The sequence below is a fragment of the Leuciscus leuciscus genome (genome assembly GCF_965113295.1).
Source record: "Leuciscus leuciscus genome assembly, chromosome: 11".
In the NCBI taxonomy this organism is placed as follows: Eukaryota; Metazoa; Chordata; class Actinopteri; order Cypriniformes; family Leuciscidae; genus Leuciscus; species Leuciscus leuciscus.
Window position 1 is genome coordinate 34,446,394 of NC_138735.1, and position 25,000 is coordinate 34,471,393.

Genomic DNA, 25,000 nt, shown 5'->3' on the forward strand with positions numbered 1-25,000 from the left:
ATTTACCGACGTGTGTCTGTGTAGGGAAGAGTCCGCTGTGTGTCGGGTGAGAAACAGGAATGACACATGCGTCGTGTACAGAGTCAGTTGTGCTGGGTGTGAGATAGGGCTCTATGTCTCTGATTGTGTCGCATCGCAGCAGTTTCTCTCTCTGAACGTGGACAGACTCATTCGTCAGATAATTAAAACAGAAAGGACAGATCAAATATTATAACTGTTTTCTTGCCTTAAATATTCCCGTTTTTGAGTGTGCGGTCGCCGCTGGTTTCTGTGGTTTAACTGGAGCGCTTCATCCCGGCCTCAGCGGCGGCTCACACACACCAGACGAGAGCGTCATCACTCCTTTACTCTAAATGCTAATGAGATCAGAAGAGCAGAGTTTGGAAACGAGTCTCCAACAGCAATCACACTCCATAATTAAATTACGGTCTAATTAACGTCTATTAATGTGTGTGTGTGAAGCACACCTGGGGATTATAGCGCAAATCCTCCCGAAAGCTCCCGGAGGAGAGGAAGGGGATCCGCTCTCGCCCGGAGAGAGAGTCACTCACTGCCAGAACGCATATATTATCATGTGTTCACTTCATGAACATTATAATGTCTAAACGCGTGTCAAACATCAGCGCTGCCCTCTTTAATTCAGGTCTATCAGGGTCAGAGGTCAAGGGTCAGCGCTACTGAAGTGAGTCCAGTTTCTTCATTCATATTTCTGCTCATATTAATACTAAGAAAAACGAAAACACTCAACAAACAGTTTTTCTCTCTAATGCGTCTTTGTTTTCGCATCACAAGATTCAGAGAATACAGAGAATGTCACTCTCTAATAGTTAGGGTCTTTAGTCACACTCCATTTTTGATGCATCATATAGTTTAATATAAATATACACTGAAATGCTGAATTTTTTATATTTATTGAGTTTTACAAATATGTATTTAAATATTATGTATATTAAATATATTATTATTTTATTATTATTAAATATGTATTTAAATATTATATAATATTATATGTGTGTATACACTGAAAAAAAATACTTGTAGGATTTACTTGATAAAATCCACTTACACATTTAAAGTAAATGTTACTGTGTATAGCCATAATAAGCTGTATGCAATATGAACTATTTATTATGAATTAAAAAAAAAAATTTCTAAATTATTATTAACTGTTAGAAGTAAAAGTGTTTTTTGGCTGATTTTTCATCTCGTCCTTTAAAGATGTTGTGTAGTGAATCTCTGAGTTTTAAATAGAAAGTCCATGTGAGAAACACAGTTGTTTTCCGCCTCTATTTAAAGACACACAAACATTTATTCCATTTGTAAGAGCTTTGAAATATTTATTTGCTAAACAGAGATTTGAGTGGAGGAGAGCGACGGGTGGTGGTTTAATGGACATGATGAGGCTGACGCACACACACACACACACACACACACACACACACACTGCGTGATTACGGTACGCTCTGTGTTTATGATGAGTGATATCATAAGCAGTTTATGTGACTCTCTCTGACAGACGGCAGATGTTTGCAGATCTCAGCTTCACCTGCAGCCGTTTCATTAAACTGTCAACACATTACGTCTTAATATTCTCCACGTCATATAACCCTTCACGCCTGAAGAGCTCATTCACAGAAACACACACACACATTCACAGAAACACACACACACATTCACAGAACACACACACACATTCACAGAAACACACACACACACACACAGAAACACACATTCACAGAAACACACACACACATTCACAGAAACACACACACACATCATATCAGATTAAATTGACAAATCAAGCTTTTTCCCCCCAGATTTAAATGGATGTAAAGGATCTGATTATTGAGTTCAGCTTTAAAAGCGTGAGTGAGCTGAAGTGACCAGTTCACTCAAGGTCTTGTGATCTGTAATAAATGAAATATAATAATTAATAAGCATATAGAAATGAAGTAGAATATAGGCAGGGCTTTATGAGGCAGTGTGCATGGCCTCGGGGAACGCTGGGAGACTCCCGCTGGTCTGTCAGTGGGAATGTTTGACCTCTGTATCTGTGGGAAGTGTGTTTGATGGCGCGCTGACAGCTCGTTTCAGGACGCCTCTAAAATCATCAGTCATACATACTAATAGAAACCTCAGCTTCAGCTGTCAATCAAAGTGCTGTGTCAGAAGACTCCGGATAAACTCTCATAGATTCCTTGGTAATACAATATATCATATACATCTATATCAGTCTGCTGTAAAATAGCTTTTTACACTTTCCTGAGTAAATCTCAGTGGTGTTTTCATATGCTCATGCTATGATGATAGGGTGCGGTGTTGCTATGCGGTTGCTAAGGTGTTCTGATGGTTGCTAGAGTTTTCAGGGTGGCTGCCAAAGTGTTGCTATGTGGTTGTCAGAATGTTCTGGTGGTTGCTAGAGTATTCGGGTGGTTGCTAGAGTGTTATGTGATTGCTAAAATGTTCTGGTTGTTGCTAGGGTGTTGCTATGTGTTTGCTAGAGGGTTTGGGTGGTTGCTAAGGTGTTGCTATGTGGTTGCTTAAATGTGCTAGTGGTTGCTGGAGTGTTCGGTGGTTGCTAGGGTGTTGCTATGTGGCTGCTGAAATGTCCTGGTGGTTGCTAGACTGTTCGGGTGGTTGCTAGGGTGTTGCTATGTGGCTGCTGAAATGTCCTGGTGGTTGCTAGACTGTTCGGGTGGTTGCTGGGGTGTTGCTATGTGGCTCTGAAATGTCATGGTGGTTGCTAGACTGTTCAGGTGGTTGCTAGGGTGTTGCTATGTGGCTGCTGAAATGTCCTGGTGGTTGCTAGACTGTTCGGGTGGTTGCTAGGGTGTTGCTATGTGGCTACGGAAATGTCCTGGTGGTTGCTAGACTGTTCAGGTGGTTGCTAGGGTGTTGCTATGTGGCTGCTGAAATGTCCTGGTGGTTGCTAGAGTGTTCGGGTGGTTGCTAGGGTGTTGCTATGTGGCTGCTAAAATGTCCTGGTGGTTGCTAGAGTGTTTGGGTGGTTGCTAGGGTGTTGCTGTGTGGCTGCTGAAATGTCCTGGTAGTTGCTAGAGTGTTCAGGTGGTTGCTAGGGTGTTGCTATGTGGCTGTGAAATGTCCTGGTGGTTGCTAGAGTGTTCGGGTGGTTGCTAGGGTGTTGCTATGTGGCTGCTGAAATGTCCTGGTGGTTGCTAGAGTGTTCAGGTGGTTGCTAGGGTGTTGCTATGTGGCTGCTGAAATGTCCTGGTGGTTGCTAGAGTTTTCGGGTGGTTGCTAGGGTGTTGCTATGTGGCTGTTAAAATGTCCTGGTGGTTGCTAGAGTGTTCGGGTGGTTGCTAGGGTGTTGCTATGTGGCTGCTGAAATGTCCTGGCGGTTGCTAGAGTGTTCGGTTGGTTGAAAAGTATCCTGCACCCTCAAGTCTGTGGGATTTTCATCTATTTTATTTTCCTTTTAATGTTTATTGTGTTTGTTTGCGTTCAGGAATGTCGTACAAATATACGTAATGAGTTCCAAACCTGCTGCTGGTTGCACAAACCCCCTTAAGTTAAGTTATAATTATTACTGAGGGATTTTACTTGTCCAACTGTATGAGCAAATAGTGACTGTGAAGATCTTGCCACTAATAAACAACATTACAATCTCCTACTCCACTTATTTCCCTTAGCTTGTTGTTTTTATGCCAGCATATTTGTGTCCGCCTTTAAATGTAAGCAGAAAGACAGAAGTGTCCTCATTCAGATCAGTGCAGTCAAATCTAGAATATTTCAAATATCTTTTATAAGGAGAGCATGAACAAAGATAATAAGTGTGCACAACTGTACTCATAACATTGAGTAAATACAATCAGTGCAGAGTTTCGGGTTATTACTGTCATCTCAGACCAGGTGTGTAGCGCTCGGTTCCCGTGTGAAGAGCGGCGTGTTCACATTAGTGTCTCCTTAGTGTCAGCGAAACGCCTAGATTTAAATCTGTGGATGAGGAACGGAAAGGCTTTCCTCTGTTGTCCGGGACAGAGACTCGGGATCGATCTCTACGGGGGCCTTTATTTACGCTTCTCCCCTGCAGAAACAGAGAAACTTGTGTTTAAAAGAGCCTTTTTCCAGGGCTATCAGCGCAGACTCGCTCTATCTGCAGGGGTTCAGGTTAAACTTCAAATGGATGTGTTTACGCCTGGAAAAATGGAGAGGAAAGAGAGAGAAAATGTCTCGGGTTATGTTTGAAAGAAATAAAGCGAGAAAATAGAAATGGAAAGGTCTGAGGATTGAGTCTGCAGGGACAGTGACTAAAGTAGCCCAGCGGCGTTAGATATGCATGAGCGCTGAATCATCGAGTGTGTGTGTGTGTCGAGAGAAGCGCAGCGAGTGTGTGTGTGTGTGTGTGTGTCGAGAGAAGCGCAGCGGGAAGGTGTTTGTGTTCTTCGCTTGTCCTTCCTTCTGTCCTACGGTGACTGGAGGCCATTCCTGAAGAATAAAACACAGATTATCTGCTAAAACTTTCTTTTTTAAACTGAAGCTTCGGCGTCTGCATATAAACTGAACTTCATGGAGTTCATGGACATGAATGTTGTTGAAACGGTTGTTTAAAGACTGAAAAAACTTCGGGTAGAAACTATTTGCTCTGTTTACACAAATAACTTCAGAGAAATGGCAAGTAACACATTGTTAGTATTCATTACTTCAATGAGCTCATTGTTTCTGCATTAAATTATTACATTGTATAAATTAATACATTTTTCACTAACTGTAGTTTTGTATATGTAGATTTCTGAAATACATAACTTAGACAGTCTCCTCTGATAACAGATCACTGTAAACTGTAATGTGAATGTAAGTAGAAAGACTGATCAGTGTCGGTGTTTCTGAACTCCTGAAACGCCTCCATTGTAGTCTTGAGTTTCTTCCGGGAACGAACATGTCACAATATTCCTCATTATAATAATTAATGCGCAGAATAAAGGGGCGGGGCCTGGTTGAGTTAGTTATGCCGCGTTCCAGGCAACCTGTAACCCGTGTTTTTCCAACTCGTAACTGGGAGTACATCGATCTAGTACGAGTTCACGGGTGGGAAGTCACGGGTTTGACTGCCTTTCCAGTGCACTTTCACGGGTATAAGGTTGCCTGGAACGCGGCATTAGTAGTGTGTTAAACTGGTGGTTATGGTAAAAGGGGCGGGACATTTCCCAAACACACTCGAAGCGCTTGACCAATCACAACACACTGCTCCAGCTGACCAATCAGAGCACAGTGTGCTTTTCAGAAGGAGGGGCTTCATAGAAACAGGAAGTAAACAGAGCGTTACTGACAGACTGGGAAGAGAGGAGCCGCAACAATGGAGAATATGAGGAGAATAATCAACATTCATTTTTTTATTAATTGTATATACATTTCCTTGCTTGTCCTGCATGTGCTGCTACATTGATTTGGTTCTGGCTCCTTTTTTTGTCATGTATTGAATGACCTCGGTAACAAAATTCCACATTTATTTCCCATTTACTCTCGGTTCACTGTTAGTTTTACTGTGAGACTGATATTTGCAAGGAAATAGGCTGTTGCCGGTGTTTGAGAAGCGATTCAATCTCTCTCAGTCCCAGATGCATAAACGACAGAGACGGTCTGAACATGTCGGATGAGGGAGGAATCGGCTTTTCCTTCTGTCAGGCTTCAGCGCCGAGACGCCCATGAAATAACCATGATGTGTCCTGACTCCTTTCCTTTGTAATGGAAAATATGATGGAGACAAACCACTCTGAGGCCCAGAACAGTTGTAGACAAGTATCTGACAAAATATAGACACAATCCCACCAAATACTGGATGACATGAGCTAGGAGGAAAGCCATGAGTGATGAGTCTGTCAGCAGCAAAAATAGCAGCGTTTGCATCATAAACACATTATCTGACACCTCGAACAGCCTCCAAACTATATATTCAACTCAATAAAGATTTATTTGTACAGCGCTTTTCTCAATACACATGTCAAAGCAGCTTTACAGACAGTGCATGAGTCCATATTACAATTTAGAGTTTATCAGAGGAAACTGTCTTAAGTTATGTATTTCAGAAATGTACATATACAAACCACAGTTAGCGAAAAATATATTAAACAATTAATGCATTTAAACAATGTAATAATTTAAGGCAGAAACAATGAGCAAATTGAAGTATTGAATACTATATATCATAATCTCTGTGATTTATTAGTAGTGTTTAACTCACGCCTTCACTAGTACTAGTTGTTGTTAATAGTTATGCGATCAAATCTCTAACACTAAATATTACGCTTCAGTGTGTCAGAATGTGGACTCATCGTTAAAGTCAATCATTGTATCTCTTAAAACTCATCTCTGATCACTAATTACGTATTTAAAAAATGTTCCTCAAAATATCTTGACTGTAACTCGACACCCTCGCCTCATTTAGTATGCGCGGTTCTATGAATATGCAAATTCACCCCGCCTCCACTCACTCACTCAGCTCAGAGATCCACTGGGTGACGATCACACGTTGATCTGATTGGTTACAAGGTAGTTTGTGACGTCAGAAACACCAGCGATTTCAAAGCGTGTGTTTGAGACTGTCTTTGGTTCACTGCAGTTTTAAGGAGGAAATACTCAGCAATGCTGTCGACTTATGAACTTACACATGGTTTTCCTCTTTGATTTTTCAATTCTGCACCACAAATCGTAGTATTGCGGTTTGTAATGTGATGTAAATATTGATGACGGGTGTGTGGGACTAGTCTTCACTGGCGAGGGTTAACAGACGCTCTCTCAATAGGCCGTTTAAACCCACACTTTAGATGACAACATCCATTAAGTTTGACTGGTGTGGCAGACGATTAGAGGGAGCCGGTGAAGTGATTAGCGTCCCGTTGGGCAGAGATGTTGAGCGGAACACCATATGGAACGGCACTGAATAAACAAGATGGATCCGCGACGGGGAGCTTTGTTAGCGTGTTAGCGTATTAGCATGGGGACAAAGGTCAGCTGCCGCTTTTCATTCGCTCTCGTTGAGTTAAAAGCGTCACAGATCCCCCCCCCCCAGAAAACATGCTGCGGTTCATCATTACATGCACTGAAATCATCAAGTATTATGCTTGGTTTTGTAAGCTCACCGTAATTACACAAATGTATCCTATGACAGCTATAATTTAATGTGCAAATAACTGCACAACTGTTTGCATTTGTGCAGTCTCCATATAAATATGAATCGTGCCATTATGAATAATTAAGAGAAGCGTGCTCTCATTGGATAAGGACACGCAGTCTCATGAATAATTATGAGTCATTGATGTGCTATTGGTGTAAGAAAGCATACAGTGACGTCGACAAGATTAAGATTTTAAACTACAAAAATTACAACAATTAAACGCTTCAGGAACAAGAACAAATGTGGGCGGAGCTTGATTGTGTCCGTGGGGAATTGATTGGATGGTTGTGGTTTGCCATTGGCTGATCTCATGTGAGTGACAGGTTATAGCCCCGCCCTCGTCATCAGAGAAGAGAAGAGGTGAACTTATTCTGATTCAAGATTACCAGGAACATTTAACACAATAGTGGTAAATCATTAGGAATAAACGCTCTAATATTCCATGAAAAAACTTTAAATCATTGTGCTGATGGAGTGAAACACAGATACAGTAGTTTTACCCTCCGCTCTTCATCATCATCATCATCATCTTCAGGGAGTGTGAGCGTTCATCTTTAACCCGAGTCATTAGCGTCTCTGAACACACTGGATACGACAGAACGAGCGGCTCGTAATTGCTGAGCTTCTGTCATGTTCCAGGGCTTTCTGTAGAGACTCTAATTTGTTTTTAAGTGTAGCGTGAGAGTGTCAGCTCCAAGACAAATCTTTGCTGAGACCGGCGTCTGCAGCGTACGCCAGTTTAGATGATGACAAGACGCTGTAAATCTGAAGCCGCTGTTTGCTCGGCGTCACACCGGAGATTTAGTCTCCAGATCTCCGCACTTTGAAGTGTTATTAACTCACTAAGCCCATTGTTGTAAATCAGATCGGGAATAATTGGGGAAATAAATTAGCATACAGTTGGAATATGAAGGAACGGGCATGTGCCTCATTAGCATGCGGAGGTAAATAAACGGCTTCGTTTGTGTACCAAGTTCATTTGCAGGAACATTTCAAGATTTATACGGCATAAATCTGTATCGTTGAATCATGAATATATGCATAGATTAGAAATAAAGCTTTTAAAACAGGGATTTCACAGTGACTCTATAGAAGACCATATCTTTGGTTCCTCAGAGAACCTCTCAGTGATCAGTTCTTTACAGAACCATTTCTTCTTGGTGTGAGGAACATTTTAATAATAAAAAGGACATTTTTCCACTATAAAGAACAGGGGAAAAATCCCATGGATGTTAAAAGTTCTTCATAGAACATCTTTGCCAGAGTGTATTATATTATATATTATTTCCACACACATAAACTATATATAATATGCAGGAGTCAGTTCCTTGGTGATGAATCATGACTGTCTTTATGAGTGAGTCATTGAATCATTCATTCAACCAATTCATTTAAAAACACTGATTCATTCCGAAACTAATCAAGTGAGTGAGTCATTGAATCATTCATTCGTCCAATTCATTTAAAAACGCTGATTCATTTCTAAACTAATCAAGTGAGTGAGTCGTTGAATCATTCATTCAACTAATTCATTTAAAAACACTGATTAATTTAGAAACAAATCAAGTGAGTGAGTCATTGAATCATTCATTCAACCAATTCATTTAAAAACACGGAATCATTCCAAAACAAATCAAGTGAGTGAGTCATTGAATCATTCATTCAACCAATTCATTTAAAAACACTGATTCATTCCGAAACTAATCAAGGGAGTGAGTCATTGAATCATTCATTCAACCAATTCATTTAAAAACGCTGATTCATTTCTAAACTAATCAAGTGAGTGAGTCATTGAATCATTCATTCAACCAATTCATTTAAAAACGCTGATTCATTTCTAAACTAATCAAGTGAGTGAGTCATTGAATCATTCATTCGACCAATTCATTTAAAAACACGGAATCATTCCAAAACAAATCAAGTGAGTGAGTCATTGAATCATTCATTCAACCAATTCATTTAAAAACACTGATTCATTCCGAAACTAATCAAGGGAGTGAGTCATTGAATCATTCATTCAACCAATTCATTTAAAAACACTGATTCATTCCGAAACAAATCGAGTGAGTGAGTCATTGAGTCTTTCAACTCATTAGGACCGATTCATTCGGGAACTAAACAAGTGTCATTGACTCAATCATTCAAATGTTTCATAAACTCGTTCAGGGTTGAGAAGTTTCTTTGACGCAGTGATTTTGAACGCCTCTGATTGGTGCTTGTGTTCATGCGCTTAACTTTGATTGGTTACAACACTCAACGCTATAAAAACACGGTGTAAACAGAAACCTTTGGTATAATTAAATAGAATAGCACAATTACTTTATTGCGGCGGCTGCGTTTAATCTCTTATCGCTGTGAAACTGAAGGCTGGATGAGGTTGAGCTGTGCATCACATCATTACGGCCGGATCTCAGTGTATTCCCGGAGCTGCGGTTCTGAAGAGCTCAGCATCCGTGAGCTGATGTAACGGGACACTGGGAAATATAGCAGGACACACAGATTCTGCTGGGATCGTTGCATCAGCATCATCATCATCATCATCATCATCAGGGGGAGTCGAGCTAACTCTCTCACAGCAGCTTCATGTTCATCAGTTCTCCGTGCGCATCCTTCAGGAAAGGGGATGTTCGGGTGTAAATATAGATTTATTCCTTATCAGAAAAATATTAGAGCTGAACAACGATTAATCGCATCCAAAAGTCTGTGTTTACAAAATATATATGTGTGTACAATTATTTTGTATACATAAATACACACATGCATGTATATATTTAAGACAAATGTGTTATTTATATATAAAATATATATATAAAAATTATATTTTTAAATAAAAAATATTTTCCTCTGTGGAGAAAATGAACATGATTTTGACTTGAAGTTCGTGAGTGTATCGCTCCTGTTATAGTTGTGCATGTGGTGTGTTTGAGGAGTGATCAGCCGTTATATGTAAGATGGAGCGTGTGTGTGTGTGAGTGTGTGTGTGTGTGTGTGTGTGTGTGTGTGTGTGTGTGTATGTGTGTGTGTGTGTGTGTGTGTGTGTGTGTGTGTGTGTGTGTGCACGTTCACTCAAAATCCCCTCCGGACTGATGGCGAGCATCCATCTTTTTTCCATTTGTAAAGAGCTGAGATGGCCGTGACCTTCTGCTGATAAACGGGGAAGCAGGAGCGGCAGAGAAATGGCTTCACTTTCATTTATTTATGTTTAATGTGCGGCTGCAGGTTCGGCGCTCTGTTTTAGACCCACTTAAAGCTGGGCCGGATCCATCCGGTCTCCATTAACGCTGCGGTCCCCTCCGGCAGACCCCTGAGAGCCTGAGAGCCCTCGCCCGGCCGTCACACACGCTGAGGCTCGAGCTGAGAGACGTTCAGGCCTTCACTGCCGTGTGCAGATGGCGTATTAAACTTCCTATTAAACGCATTCGTCAGGCTGTGGGTTTAGCCCTCGCTCGGCCAGGTGTTGATTATGGGCTTGTGTAGTGTGTGCCAGTGTGTGCCAGTGTGGCGTCTGCCGGAGCCGGAATCTGGCACTTTCCGCCCTTCTTCATTTCTCTGTATATTATTCAGTTTTTAATGGAAAAAAATTCCAATTTGTATATGTATATACATACAAATTGCAACTTTTTTTACATTAGTTAGTGGTTTTCCCTGGCCACAATTTTGCCATCGAGACCATAGGGAAAAACTGCCATATGGATATTTTTAATATTATCTCAGAATTGTGGCAGTCGATATATTAGGCTGCTGTCACTTTAAGACCTGACGCACAGAGCCATTATACTGTTTTATACAGCTAATAAACTTGTCTTTATGCTTGTCAAAATGTGCGGGAATGAGAAAGATTATGTTCAATATGCGCAATCCCAAACTGACAATATTCATCCGGAGCAAATGAAACGAGTGAGTAAAGAGACGATGTCGGAGAGAGGAGAGCCAGAACACACAGCTCATATTACATATATATATTATATAAAATTCAGTATATACATACATATATATACTGTATATATTATTGAAAATAGCAATGTTCATTTGTATTTGGTCTTGGTGGATCGAGGCAGGGGGAGCTGGGGAGGTGGAGGGGTTCAGAGGAACCATTTAAATATTTAAATATTGAGCAAGCAATCTCATTGGCTGCAATATCAGCAGAGGCCAATCAGCTTGTGCCATGTGGTAATGATGAGGTTGCATATATATATTGTGAGCTCTATGTATCAAAAACAAACTAAAGTTGCATCAGCCTCCCATGACTTAGTGTCATCATCACCAAACACACCACATCCAGCCTGCAGACTCCCGTAATTAATGCTGAAGAGAGTGTGTGTGTGTGTGTGTGTGTGTGTGTGTGTGTGTGTGTGTGTGTGTGTGTGTGTGTGTGTGTGTGTGTGTGTGTGTGTGTGTGTGTGTGTGTGTGTTGAGCTGAAGAGAGAGAGTGTGTGTGCGTGTTTCTGTGTGTGTGTGTGTTTGAGCTGAAGAGAGAGAGTGTGTTTGAGCTGAAGAGAGAGAGAGAGTGTGTGTGTATGTGTGTGTGTGTGTGTGTGTTTGAGCTGAAGAGAGAGAGTGTGTTTGAGCAGTCGAAGCTCAGGTCTGTCCCAGAAGTGCCGGCGCCCGAGGCAAACGCTCCCAGAGACGGTGTGTGTGTGTGTGTGTGTGTGTGTGTGTGTGTGTGTGTCGTGGGGAAGAGACAGTCAGTTCCAGTTCCCTGTGACAAGAGCTCTCAGGAGTGTGTATTAGTGGGAACGAGACGAGTGTTTAAGGGCCATACTGTCTAACTGGGAGCCGTGCGTTTGTTTAATGGGATCTTTGTTTAACTTTGTTTAAGCTGGAAATGTAATGTTCAGGTCTATGCTCAAAAACTGAATAAATGGATTATAAATACAGCGTAAATATAATGTAGTACCATAAAACCCCCTAAAAATACAAAATATTAAATAAAAAAACATTATCAAACTAAAATATAGTACAATCCTTTCATTGAAAACAAATAAATAAATCTGTGATGTGTGTCCGCGGCGTGAAGAGCTCCAGAGAGAGACTGACACTGGGATCTCTCATTTGTTACACGGTTTATTTAAATTTAAGTTATATTATAATATTGTATTATTTTTTGATGTTTTTTATTCTTCTTCTATGTATTCCAAGCTTTGGCAGTGTTGTATTATTTGCAGTCATGCCAATAAAGCAGTTTTTTGAGTTTGAATGTAATTGCTGTTGTGTGTTTGATGAAGGAAACTGGCGAAGAAGCGTAAGGAGACGCTGAGCAACACGAGGCAGGAGATGACGGTGATGGTGAACTCCATGGACAAGAGTTACGCGGAGCAGGGGACCAGCTGTGATGAGGCCATCTCCTTCATGGACACACACAACCTCAACGCCAGACGTGAGTCACAGGATCACAGGATCTGCTCCCAAAATAAGCATTTATTCAAACCTACACATTAGTGATTATATGAGGTCAGACTGAGTCATTTTTCACTGAAAATCTCATTCACATTCAAGTCAAATGTGAGAAAACATGATACGGGAGATCCCTGATGTCAAAGTCTGACTGGAACTAAACATAAACATGAATGAGAGTGTGTGTTTATCTGCTGAATGAGTGTGTTTGACGCTTCTGATCTCTCTGATCTCACGTCTGCACCGCCCACCTGCTGAACTCAGCCAATCAGAGCTCTGATCTCACGTCTGCACCGCCCACCTGCTGAACTCAGCCAATCAGAGCTCTGATCTCACGTCTGCACCGCCCACCTGCTGAACTCAGCCAATCAGAGCTCTGATCTCACGTCTGCCCCGCCCACCTGCTGAACTCAGCCAATCAGAGCTCTGATCTCACGTCTGCACCGCCCACCTGCTGAACTCAGCCAATCAGAGCTCTGATCTCACGTCTGCCCCGCCCACCTGCTGAACTCAGTCAATCAGAGCTCTGATCTCACGTCTGCCCCGCCCACCTGCTGAACTCAGCCAATCAGAGCTCTGATCTCACGTCTGCCCCGCCCACCTGGTGAACTCAGCCAATCAGAGCTCTGATCTCACGTCTGCCCCGCCCACCTGCTGAACTCAGCCAATCAGAGCTCTGATCTCACGTCTTCCCCGCCCACCTACTGAACTCAGCCAATCAGAGCTCTGATCTCACGTCTGCCCCGCCCACCTGCTGAACTCAGCCAATCAGAGCTCTGATCTCACGTCTGCCCCGCCCACCTGGTGAACTCAGCCAATCAGAGCTCTGATCTGACATCTGCCCCGCCCACCTGCTGAACTCAGCCAATCAGAGCTCTGATCTCACGTCTGCCCCGCCCACCTGCTGAACTCAGCCAATCAGAGCTCTTCTCTCTTCCAGTCAACTATCCGGTTCAGGACTAAACTAACATAATGAAATTTGTTTGACTTTTTAACCATTTTTTTTTGTTTTATATTTTCTAGACTCCATTTGTCATTCAATTTTAATATGTAAAAAATCAGGAATGAGCTTTATTCGCCAAGTGTGCGCATTCGCAAACACACAAGGAATTTGTTGTGGTTTTTACAACACCAAATCATATACATCATATTCATCATATTCCAAAAACTAATGTCTAATCAATTTATTTATTTCTATATATTATTATTATTATTATTATATATTAATCATAAATTACTTAATACAATCAATTCCATTTTTATTCCGTTTTCTCGCACACGGCTGAAATCTCGAGGCTCTAAACGAGTCAATATTATGATTGATTGAGATTCACTGAGAAAACAGCCTTAATGCTGGACAATCATGGCCATATGTGAAGCATCCAGTGAACCGACAGCTTCTCTGATCACATGACAGCATTATTAAATATTGCAGGAGCGTCCCTCAGCGTGACTGGCGTGTGTGTGTGTGTGTGTGTGTGTGTGTGTGTGTGTGTGTGTGTGAAGTGGCCACACACAGGGATAAATAAATCAACACGGCTCTTATGCTCGTGTCTGACCTTATCCTGCGGTGTGTGAGTGACAGACGGGTCACTGCTGTCACACACTCGTCACACACACACACACCGAGAGAAATGCTTATCATTCACACACACTGCCACAGTGAACGTGAGCGGTGAACACAAGTGTGTGTGTGTGTGGATCAGAACAGGGTTGTGTATCCGTGATACTGCGTTTACACTGATAGTTATACTGCGTCTTTAAGCTCAAAGTAAACACAGATCATTTTAGTAAATGTACAGTGACATGTTTGATATACAGTCAAACCAACATTCACTCCGACGCCTTCAACATTCTTCACTTTATCACAAATTTGTATACATTTTACTAGTATGAAGAACATCTGGGTATAATATGTCACAGGTTACTTTATTTTGCTCTCCTCACTTACAGAAGTGAACTATAGTGTCCTGATCACACTAGTGAAACACATCACAGATGATCTCTGGTGTCTGAGTGTTTGGTTTGAGTGTGTATAATAATGTGTGTGTCAGTGAACTCAAATATCCTCTTTATCTGCTGCTTTACTGTAAAGCTGTGTCGTCGCCGTCCTCGTTCACCGTGAAGACTAACACACTCAGCACATCCGTGCCCAACTCCTACTATCCAGGTAAAGCACGTCAGGTCGAGTGTGAGACGCAACGCTTCTGCACAACTGCGCTTTACACACCCATGACATCAGTGTGTGTGTGTGTGTGTGTGTGTGTGTGTGTGTGTGTGTGTGTGTGTGTGTGTGTTCGTGTGTGTGTGTTCTTCTGGCTTTGAGCTCATCTGAATAACACACAGCATACGGATCACTTTCAGCACATTTACCATTCAAAAGTTTTTTTTAATTTATTTTTATTAGAGTATTATTGAGGACATTTTAAGTGCAATAATATTTGACAATTTATGTCCTTATTTATTACAAATTATTGCACTGTTTTTATTCTTGCATTGTCTATTCTAGTTTTTATTGTATTGTATTGCTATTATGCTATTTATTGGCGAAGCTGCTGAGACACACACCCTAGTTTCTGATGTTTTTATTGGTTAATGTCTTTATGTCGTGTTTTGACCGGGACTTTAGAACTTAGTTTCATTCCTTCATGTAAAAATTAGTTTGGAATGACCCTTGAACCTTGAAAAGTTTTGGGGTCATGCATTAAATTGATAACAGTGACAGTAGAACATTTAATATGTTACTAAATGTTACATTTTAAACTGTTTTCAACATTGATAATAATCCTAAATGTCTCTTGATCATCAAATCCTCATATTAGAGTGATTTGTGAAGGATCATGTGACACTGAAGACTGGAGTAATGATGCTGGAAATTCAGCTTTGATCACAGGAATAAATTACACTTTACTATATATTCACATAGAAAACAGATGATTTACACTGGAATAATATTTGACATTTTTACTGTATTTTTGATAGCGACCCCAAACTTTTGAATGGTAGTGTAAACATCATGGGCAAGGAAGCGAACTCTTAACATGTAATGAGTTGAACTAACGGTGTCCTGGAGCTGGATGAGTGTGTGTATGGTATATAATATCTGTGTGTTTGCATTAGTCTCCTGTCTAACCTTCACTAATGCAGAACTAACTCTCGCTGATCTCCTCTCTCTTCTCTGTGAACTCGTCTCTGTGCCGCTGAACAGACCCGTTTGTGCCGACCGCCATCTTAGGTGAGACCCTCTCTCTCTGTTCCACACGTGATGATGATGAGAATAACACGAGCGTCTTCCTCAGTGTCTCTGTCTCGCTTCCAGAGCAAACATCTAAACATTCCCAAATCAGGATACCTTTACTGGAGAAACACAATGACTGAAGATGATTCTTTGGCAGATATTTATTCTTGTTTTATTACACGGCTCTGTGGAATACTTGATTCTGATTGGCCAGTCACACATCCAGCAGGATATTATTCCCAGATAACAACAGAACACAGAAACTCAGGCTCATCCGGGTCACTGAAGTCAGCAGCGCTATACACTCACTATACTCTCGCTATACTCTCGCTATACACTCGCTATACACTCGCTATACACTTGCTTTACTCTCGCTATACACTCGCTATACACTCGCTATACTCTCGCTATACTCTCGCTATACACTCGCTATACTCTCGCTATACACTCGCTATACTCTCGCTATACTCTCGCTATACTCTCGCTATACACTCGCTATACTCTCACTATACACTCGCTATACACTCGCTATACTCTCGCTATACACTCGCTATACGCAAGTCAGCAGCGCTATACACTCGCTATACACTCGCTATACACTCGCTATACTCTCGCTATACACTCGCTATACACTCGCTATACACTCGCTATACTCTCGCTATACGCAAGTCAGCAGTGCTATACACTCACAATACGCTCGCTATACTCTCGCTATACACTCGCTATACGCAAGTCAGCAGTGCTATACACTCGCAATACGCTCGCTATACTCTCGCTATACACTCGCTATACACTCGCTATACACTCGCTATACGCAAGTCAGCATCGCTATACACTCGCAATACGCTCGCTATACTCTCGCTATACACTCGCTATACGCAAGTCAGCAGCGCTATACACTCGCTATACGCTCGCTATACACTCGCTATACGCAAGTCAGCAGCGCTATACACTCGCTATACGCTCGCTATACACATTCGCTATACACTCGCTAGGAACGTTTTTTCATCGTGGAAGTTTTGCTTTTGATGAGCTAATAAAATATTAAAACTCAGCCGAATCAATATTTTTTTTGTATAGTTATTTAATTATGCTTATCTCCATAATTATTAATGTGGTGAAATGCTGTGTAATAAGTGTTATGACTGAATACCGTATCTCTTAAATGTCCGTCTAGTTTGATCTTGCCGCTGAAACTGCGTTAAAGAGCCAATCAAATATTCAACTCAGACCAATATTTTTATTTTGTGTTTAATTATTACAGTTCTGGCAGGTCACGCTAGTCAAGCTTGTATCAGTGACTCTCGGCTGATCCTCGACCTGTAGGAATACGACTCTATCACTGTACTCATATATAAGCTCCTTCAGGATTATCAGCAGCTGTAGTGTTTATCCGTCAGGATTACCCTCCTCCCTCCCCAGCTCCACCTGTCTCTGTCAGGATTACCCTCCTCCCTCCCCAGCTTCACCTGTCTCCGTCAGGATTACCCTCCTCCCTCCCCAGCTCCGCCTGTCTCCGTCAGGATTACCCTCCTCCCTCCCCAGCTCCGCCTGTCTCTGTCAGGATTACCCTCCTCCCTCCCCAGCTCCACTTGTCTCTGTCAGGATTACCCTCCTCCCTCCCCAGCTCCGCCTGTCTCCGTCAGGATTACCCTCCTCCCTCCCCAGCTCCACCTGTCTCCGTCAGGATTACCCACCTCCCTCCCCAGCTCCGCCTGTCTCCGTCAGGATTACCCACCTCCCTCCCCAGCTCCGCCTGTCTCCGTCAGGATTACCCTCCTCCCTCCCCAGCTCTGCCTGTCTCCGTCAGGATTACCCTCCTCCCTCCCCAGTTCCGCCTGTCTCCGTCAGGATTACCCTCCTCCCTCCCCAGCTCCACCTGTCTCCGTCAGGATTACCCTCCCCTACCCAGCTCCTCCTGTCTCCGTCAGGATTACCCTCCTCCCTCCCCAGCTCCGCCTGTCTCCGTCAGGATTACCCTCCCCCTACCCAGCTCATTCTGTCTCCATCAGGATTACCCTCCCCCTCCCCAGCTCCACCTGTCTCCGTCAGGATTACCCTCCTCCCTCCCCAGCTCCACTTGTCTACGTCAGGAATACCCTCCCCCTACCCAGCTCCTCCTGTCTCCGTCAGGATTACCCTCCCCCTACCCAGCTCCGCCTGTCTCTGTCAGGATTACCCTCCCCCTAACCAGCTCCACCTGTCTCCGTCAGGATTTGGCATTTCCTCTGAATCAGACTAAAATTCTCTAATTATGTTGTACATTAAAATTAATTGATATCTGCAATACATTCACGTTGGTTGTGTTCTGTTCACCCTGAGGAGGGTTATTGCTAATCCATGCTAGGCTAACCAAAACAGAACCAGACCGCCAATCCTAACTGTATGCTAACTATCAATCATATCTGACCATAGTGGTCCTGACAGAATTATGTGCAAGTAGCCGTGAAATAAGTGGGAGAATGTACATCCAGCCGGTTGTTATACCCCTTCTGGTGTGTGTGTGCATGTGCGTGTGTGTGTTAGTGTGTGTGTGTGTGTGTGTGTGTGTGTGTGTGTGTGTGTGTGTGTGTGTGTGTGTGTGTGTGTGATCTCAGAATAAACCCCTTCTGGTGTGTGTGCGTGTGCCTGTGTGTGTGTGTGTGTGTGTGTGTGTTAGTGTGAGTGTGTGTGTGTGATCTCAGAATAAACCCCTTCTGGTGTGTGTGTGCGTGTGTGTGTGCATATGCGTGTGTGTGTGTGTGTGTGTGTGTGTATATGTGTGTGTGTGTGTGTGTGATCTCAGAATAAACCCCTTCAGGTGTGTGTGTGTGTGTGTGTGTGTGTGTGTGTGTGTGTGTGGGGCTGATGAAGACCTGATCCTGATCACCCTGTCGGGTTTATTCTGAGATAACAACCGGCTGAATGTACATTATCCCTTATTTAAACACAAACTCACTTCATTTTGACGCAAGACTTGTTTCTCCAGTAAATGTGTCCTGATTTAAGAATGTTTTAGATGTTCGTGCTGGAAAGCGAGACCGAGGCCTTACGGAAGACGCTCGTGTGTTCAGTGTGTGTGTGTGTGTGTGTTGTTGAGAGACAGACAGGAGGTAGATCTGACGCTTCTCACATTCATTCCTGCCTGCTTTTCTCTTGTGTGTGAGATCTGAGGTTATTCCTCGAGCCGAGGCTTCACCCCATCCCATCCGCATTCGGTGTCGTGCGTGTGACGTCACGTCTGTCTATGACCTCTCATGTGCATGGACAGATGATGTGGACCGGATGAGGGGGGAGTGACAGTGTGGCACGATAGAATAAACCAATCATGTCCATTCTTCAGTTCGTTATGCTGATGATAGCTTTTAAAACACACTTTCTCATTAGAACGTTTTTACAAAAGAACACAGTTTTACTAACATTTCGGAAACAGCTGCATTAGACTATATCAGATGAGGACTTGCGTTCAGGAAGTAGATTTCCCATTCATTCAATTAAAAGACACAAGACTGCATACTAACGAGGGAATTAATTAACTTGTCGTCCCATAAAGCACTGGGGTTTTTGTCTTAAAGGAACGGTTCACCCAAAAATGATCATTCTGTTGTAATTTACTCTCCCTCGTGTCGTTTCTTTCTTCTGTGGAACACAAAAGAAGATATTTTGAAGAACATTGGGAACCGAATAACTTTGGACCCCATTAACTTCTTTTGTGTTGCATCGAAAGTCTGGTTTTTGAACACATGATGACCATTTTGGAGTGAACTATCGCTTTAACTGACTTTTCTGACTGGACCTCAGTTTTTTCTGAATTACGTTAATTACAATATGATTATTTTTTGTAAGCGCACTGATTTAGGCAGATCTCATCCCTGTCGGCACACAACCGACACTCAGTGCTGAAGATGATCAGAATAATGCCAGCCGTAGAAAACGTCTAGTGCTAAATGGTTGTAAACAGGTTTGCAAAATACTGTAAATCAACATTGACATGTTGAAACAATGTTGGAAATTTAAACCATTTCTAACCCTGATTCATGATGTCGATTCAACCGTGAATAAACATTGAAATGTGCTTTTAAAATGTCAGTTGTTTTAATGTTAGATAAATGTTAGCGCTAAAAGGTTGTGAAAAGGTTAACAAAATGCTTTAAATTATAGCAACATCTGTACGAAAAGTAAAATGTTGAAACAATGTTACAAAATTGAAACCATTTTTAACCCTGATTCAATCGTGATTCATGACATCGATTCACCCGTGAATAAATATTGAAATGTGCTTTAAAAATGTAATTTTTTTTTAATGTTAGAAAAACATTAGTGTTAAATGGTTGTAAAAAGATGAACAAAATCCTTTAAATTATTGCAACATCTGTACGAAAAGTTGATTCCATTTGCAAAATTCAATACGGATTCAACCGTTGATTCACGCATGAAATAATGTCAGCTGATGTTTCATCGTTGGAAAAACGTTGAGCTCTAGATTAACAACGTACTTGGAAATCAACGTCGGAAGTCTCTACAGAAAGTAGAACGTTGAAACAATGTTGCAATATCAACGTTCACTCGATTTGCAGAATTGAAACCAGTTTGAACCCTAATTCACCTGTGAATGAATATCGAAATGTGCTTTAAAAATAATGTCAGGTGTTTTAATGTTAGAAAAACATGTAGAGCTAAAGGTTGTAAAAAGGTTTGCAAAATACTATAAATCAACATTGACATTATTACAAGATCTGCACGAAAAGTAAAATGTTGAAACAATGTTGCAAATTGAAAAAGTTGTTTTAATGTTAGAAAAAGGTTAGCGCTAAATGGTTGTGAAAATGCTTTAAATTATAGCAAGATCTGTTTGAAAAGTAAAACATTGATTCAATTCACAAAGTTCAACAGTGATTCAACCTTGACTCAGATTTACTCGTGAATTAACATTAAAATATGGTTGAAATAATGTCAGTCGTTGGTTCAACACTGAAAAACAGTGGCATTTAATGTAAAGTGTTTAACAAAACACTTCTGACTCGACAAGATCACATCACTGAAAGAACATCAGTGTTGATTCGATTTCCCAAATGGAAACCGAATCCAGAAATGCAGATGATGTCGTCGTGTAACCTCGCCTCGTTCTCCTGAGGGTTTCTCCACAGTCGTTCCCCAGCGAGGGTCTAGAATGGGATCTTTACTTCCGGTTCGGCCTCGTCTCATTCTGTCATCAGACGCTTCAGGCGTGCGTTAGTTGATGAGAGATCAGTCAGAACCTCAGATAGTCTTCATGTGTAGCTGCTCTTGCTTCAAACTATCTTGTTGCTTACACCCTTTTTCCTCTCTCTTCCTGTTTTCTTTCTTCACATTTAACCTGTTATGTATCCTCTTAAAAAGTGCCCATTAATGGTAAGTTGCCAATCGGCCCTGTGTTTTTTGGGGGTTTACTGTCAGTGGGATCCGCTCCCCCTCAAACCGTGTCTCTCTCTCTCTCTCTCTCTCTCTCTCTCTCTGTGTCTCTCTCTCTCTCTCTCTCTCTCTCTCTCTCTGGCATGGCCTGGTGTCGCACGCCCTCCCCGTCCACCTGTGCAGACATTAGCTAGCATGGCCTCCTCATACACACACCGTGTGTGAAACATCCTCCACTCACCTCCATCCTTACACTGCAAAACATGCTCTTCTCACTTACTGTTGTTGTCTTGTTTCCAGTTCAGATATGTAAAAATCAAGATGCATTTACTAGATGAGGAAAATACTTTAAGATATTATGTCTCGTTTTCTGGGGGAAAAAATCTAAATGAAGTTTTGCTTAAAACAAGCTAAATAATCCTGTTTCTGTTTGAATTAACATTATTTTTCTGACCCCATTGGCAGATAATTGTGCTTTTTTTAAGCAAAACGTCATTTATATTTTTTCCCCCAGAAAACGAGACATAATATCTTAAAGTATTTTCCTCATCTAGTAAATGCATCTTGATTTTCAGATATTTGGACTGTGAACGACACAAACACTAAGTAAGAAAGCATGTTTTGCAGTGCACATGTGCTTCTTTTGCTTTTGGTTCTGGTTTTGGTTCTGGTTCTGGTTCCTGACCCTGTTGTGAAGGTTCCACATCCACACATCACCGTAACCCTTCATTCGGACACCATTCCACCATTCGTGCGATCTCTAGCAAGCTAGTTTATGAGAACAGACGGCTTTGTTTTGATGTGTATCTCTGAGGTGCGCGTTCTGTTTATGCACATGTCGGATTAGAGTTGTTGTTGTTGTTGTTGTTGTTGTTGTGCTCATCTCTTCATGTAGTCGTCGTTTAGCAGCCGTAAACCCTCCGTTTACCCCTGTTTGCTGACCGCTTGTGTGGCTTTGGTTTAGACGAGAGCCAGACGATGACCAGCGAGACCAGCAGCCTGGTTCAGTCACACACACACTCCTATAAGAAGCGTGAGGCGCTGGACGTCCCGTACCAGACCGGACAGCTTCACCCGGCGATCCGAGTGGCCGATCTCCTGCAACACATCACACAGATGAAGTGTGCCGAGGGCTACGGCTTCAAGGAGGAGTACGAGGTGATTCTGCAGGTGTACATGCCAAACATGTGGCTCTTACTCAGTGTTTCTGTCGGGTTTCCAGGCCAAATATCTAAAACATTCTTAGATCGAGATGCGTTTACTAGATGAGTAAAGTCACATAAGAAAGTCTGTCTTGTTTCCTGATAAATAAATAAAAATGAAGTGTGTTTTTGACTGTATGATGATCATATGTGCCAGTGGGGTGAGAAAAATAATCTTGTTTTCTATAAGAATTAAGACTTTATTTGTTTTTAAGATAGAATTTCTTATGTCATTTGACTTTTCTAGTAAATGCTTCATGATTTAAGATTTCTTTGATATTTGGACTGGAAACAAGTAAAAAATACTGAGTAAGAAAAGCATTTTTTGCAGTGTATTCTCTTACTATCATTTGTTTTGTCATGTTTGTGCATCACTGCATGCTGTTTGCGGATTATGAATAATTCATCCTGAAAAATCATTTAGTCACATTTAAAGTGCCCTATCATGCATTTTCGAGTGTAAAAGGTCTGCAAAGTTTTAAAGCTCAAAGGGCAGATAAAAGAAAGAAGTGATTCTGAACTGAAATGAGTCGTGTGTAATAATGTAACTAATTAGCATAATGCCCGCCTGTGGTCTTGATTGGCTGACAGCGTCTCTTAGCTCCGCCCTCAAACACTGTAGTGTCTCTGAGACTGGGAGAGTTTGGTTGGTGTTGTTCATGTGGAGAAGACGCTGTTTTCTGAGATTGATACGGTAAACCCACGCCATCGTCACTGTTCGTATCACTGTGATCAAGAGCTGAGATTCAGATATGATAATGAGCGTTTGCTTTCTGACCAATCACAGCAGAGCAGCTCTCAGAGAGGCGGAGCTTAGAGAGACTGAAGCGTTTCAGACACTGAGAGGAAAGAGCTGATGCTGAAGATTAAAGTGTTTTTTTTGTAAATCTATTGTAGGAGACTCAGAAACAACATTAGGAGTCTTTAAAACAGCATGATAGCGCACTTTAATTAATGTCATTCCAAACCTGACTTTATTTCTTCTGTGAAGCAAAAGGAGATGTTTAGCAGAATGTCCAAGCTTCTGTTCTGCATAAAACAAAAGCGGATTTTATGGCTTTTTTTTTTTTTTTTTTTTGCTTTTATTTTACCTTGATTTTCATGTTTAATGGGGAAAAAAGTAATCCAGGTTTGAAACGACATGAGAATGAGTAAATGATTCAACTATTCTTTTCATTTTCACTGCAAAAATGTCTGTTCTTCCTCAGTGTTTCTGTCTCGTTCTCCAGCACTAACATCTAAACATTCTCAAATCAAGATTCATTTACTTGAGAAGAAACACAATGACTGAAGATATTAAGGCTTGTTTAATGAAAAAATATCAAAATAAAGTGAGTTTGTGCTTAAAAGAAGAGCAAATATCTGTCAGTGGAGTCAGAAATATCAACTTTATTCAAAGAGAAAACAAGATTATAGTTCTGACTCCACTGACAGATATTCGTTCTTGTTTTAAGCACAAACTCACTTTATTTTGATATTTTTTTAGTAAACAAGCCTTAATATCTTCAGTATTTTGCTTCTTCTCCAGTAAATGAATCTTGATTTAAGAATGTTTAGATGTTTGTGCTGGAGAACGAGTGAGAAGATCGTGAGGAAGAGATGTTCTGTGATCTCATGTCATCTCCGTCCCGCTCCAGTGTTGGTTCTGTCCCGGCCACACACACACACACACACACACACACACACACACACACGCTGATCCACGGCTCTCTGTGTGTGTGTGTGTGTGTGTGTGTGTGTGTGTGTCGTCCTCTCACTCACAGCTTGATCCTCCACATCTCACTGAAGTAAATATTTCAGGCCGGAGCGCTGGTTGGGAGCCGCCCCGAGGGCTCGTTCATTATGGATAAAGAGTGTTTTAGAGTTGAGGTAGATGTTGAGTTAGCACACACTCCATCTTGTCGTAACTGTGTTTTCACCCTCCATGTTGAATGACAGTCGCACAGTGATTGAGATGACCAGCACTAAAATATTCCCTTATCTCTCCCTCCGACACATGCTTCTTGTTATTCCGTACGTTAACTTTGGAAAAGATAAACGAGGTAAGCAGTTTTCTGGATATATGTAAGATGTTTGAGTTGCTGATATGAAAGATTTGTCCTGAAAGCTCCTGTAATTGGCCCCTCGCTAAGCCCCGCCTTAAAACACTCATTGACCAATCCTAGCTTAGCTTTTCTTTTTTTTTTTGAAATAACAGTAACAATAGGGGAATATAGAGTCGTGCAAAACACTTGAATCTTTAGTTTAGCAGCGTTTGCGTCCGCTGTGTGATTCTGTTCTTTTTCAAATGCAATGCAAAGTGAAAACATATGAGGAAATATTGTTGCAGAGTTTCACGGAAAGCATAAATTAATAAATCCTGGCTCTTATTTTGACTGTAAGAAGTTTGAATCAAGCCAATACATAATTTAACTATTTCTTTAAAGAGCAACAAGTCCAGTCAGCTTCATTTCCTCAGATCTACTTGCAAAGTTCATTGAGTTATAAAATGACAGATTAATAAGCATCTCTGAAGTGTCAATAACAGATTAATGAGCATCTCTGAAGTGTCAATAACAGATTAATAAGCATCTCTGAAGTGTCAATAACAGTGTCAGTGTTACAGAGTTCATCAATAATGAAGCGGCTTTGAAGGAGCTCTACAGAAGCGCTGTCATCATTCAT

The 25,000-nt window shown here is 41.5% G+C and overlaps 1 protein-coding gene across 9 annotated transcripts in view; it reads left to right on the forward strand.

Annotated features, from left to right (window-relative positions):
* The window catches only part of ptprma (protein tyrosine phosphatase receptor type Ma), a 262,637-nt gene that overhangs the window by 188,374 nt on the left and 49,263 nt on the right, over positions 1-25,000 (forward strand). For 4 of the 9 annotated variants that reach the window (XM_082184699.1, XM_082184701.1, XM_082184703.1 and 1 more), the window contains 4 exons: positions 12,358-12,509; positions 14,622-14,696; positions 15,735-15,761; positions 22,099-22,292. In XM_082184699.1, coding sequence (XP_082040825.1) covers positions 12,358-12,509; positions 14,622-14,696; positions 15,735-15,761; positions 22,099-22,292 — 448 coding nt within the window. The remainder of the gene's footprint in view (positions 1-12,357; positions 12,510-14,621; positions 14,697-15,734; positions 15,762-22,098; positions 22,293-25,000) is intronic. The other 5 variants (XM_082184700.1, XM_082184702.1, XM_082184707.1 and 2 more) reach the window with 3 other exon arrangements.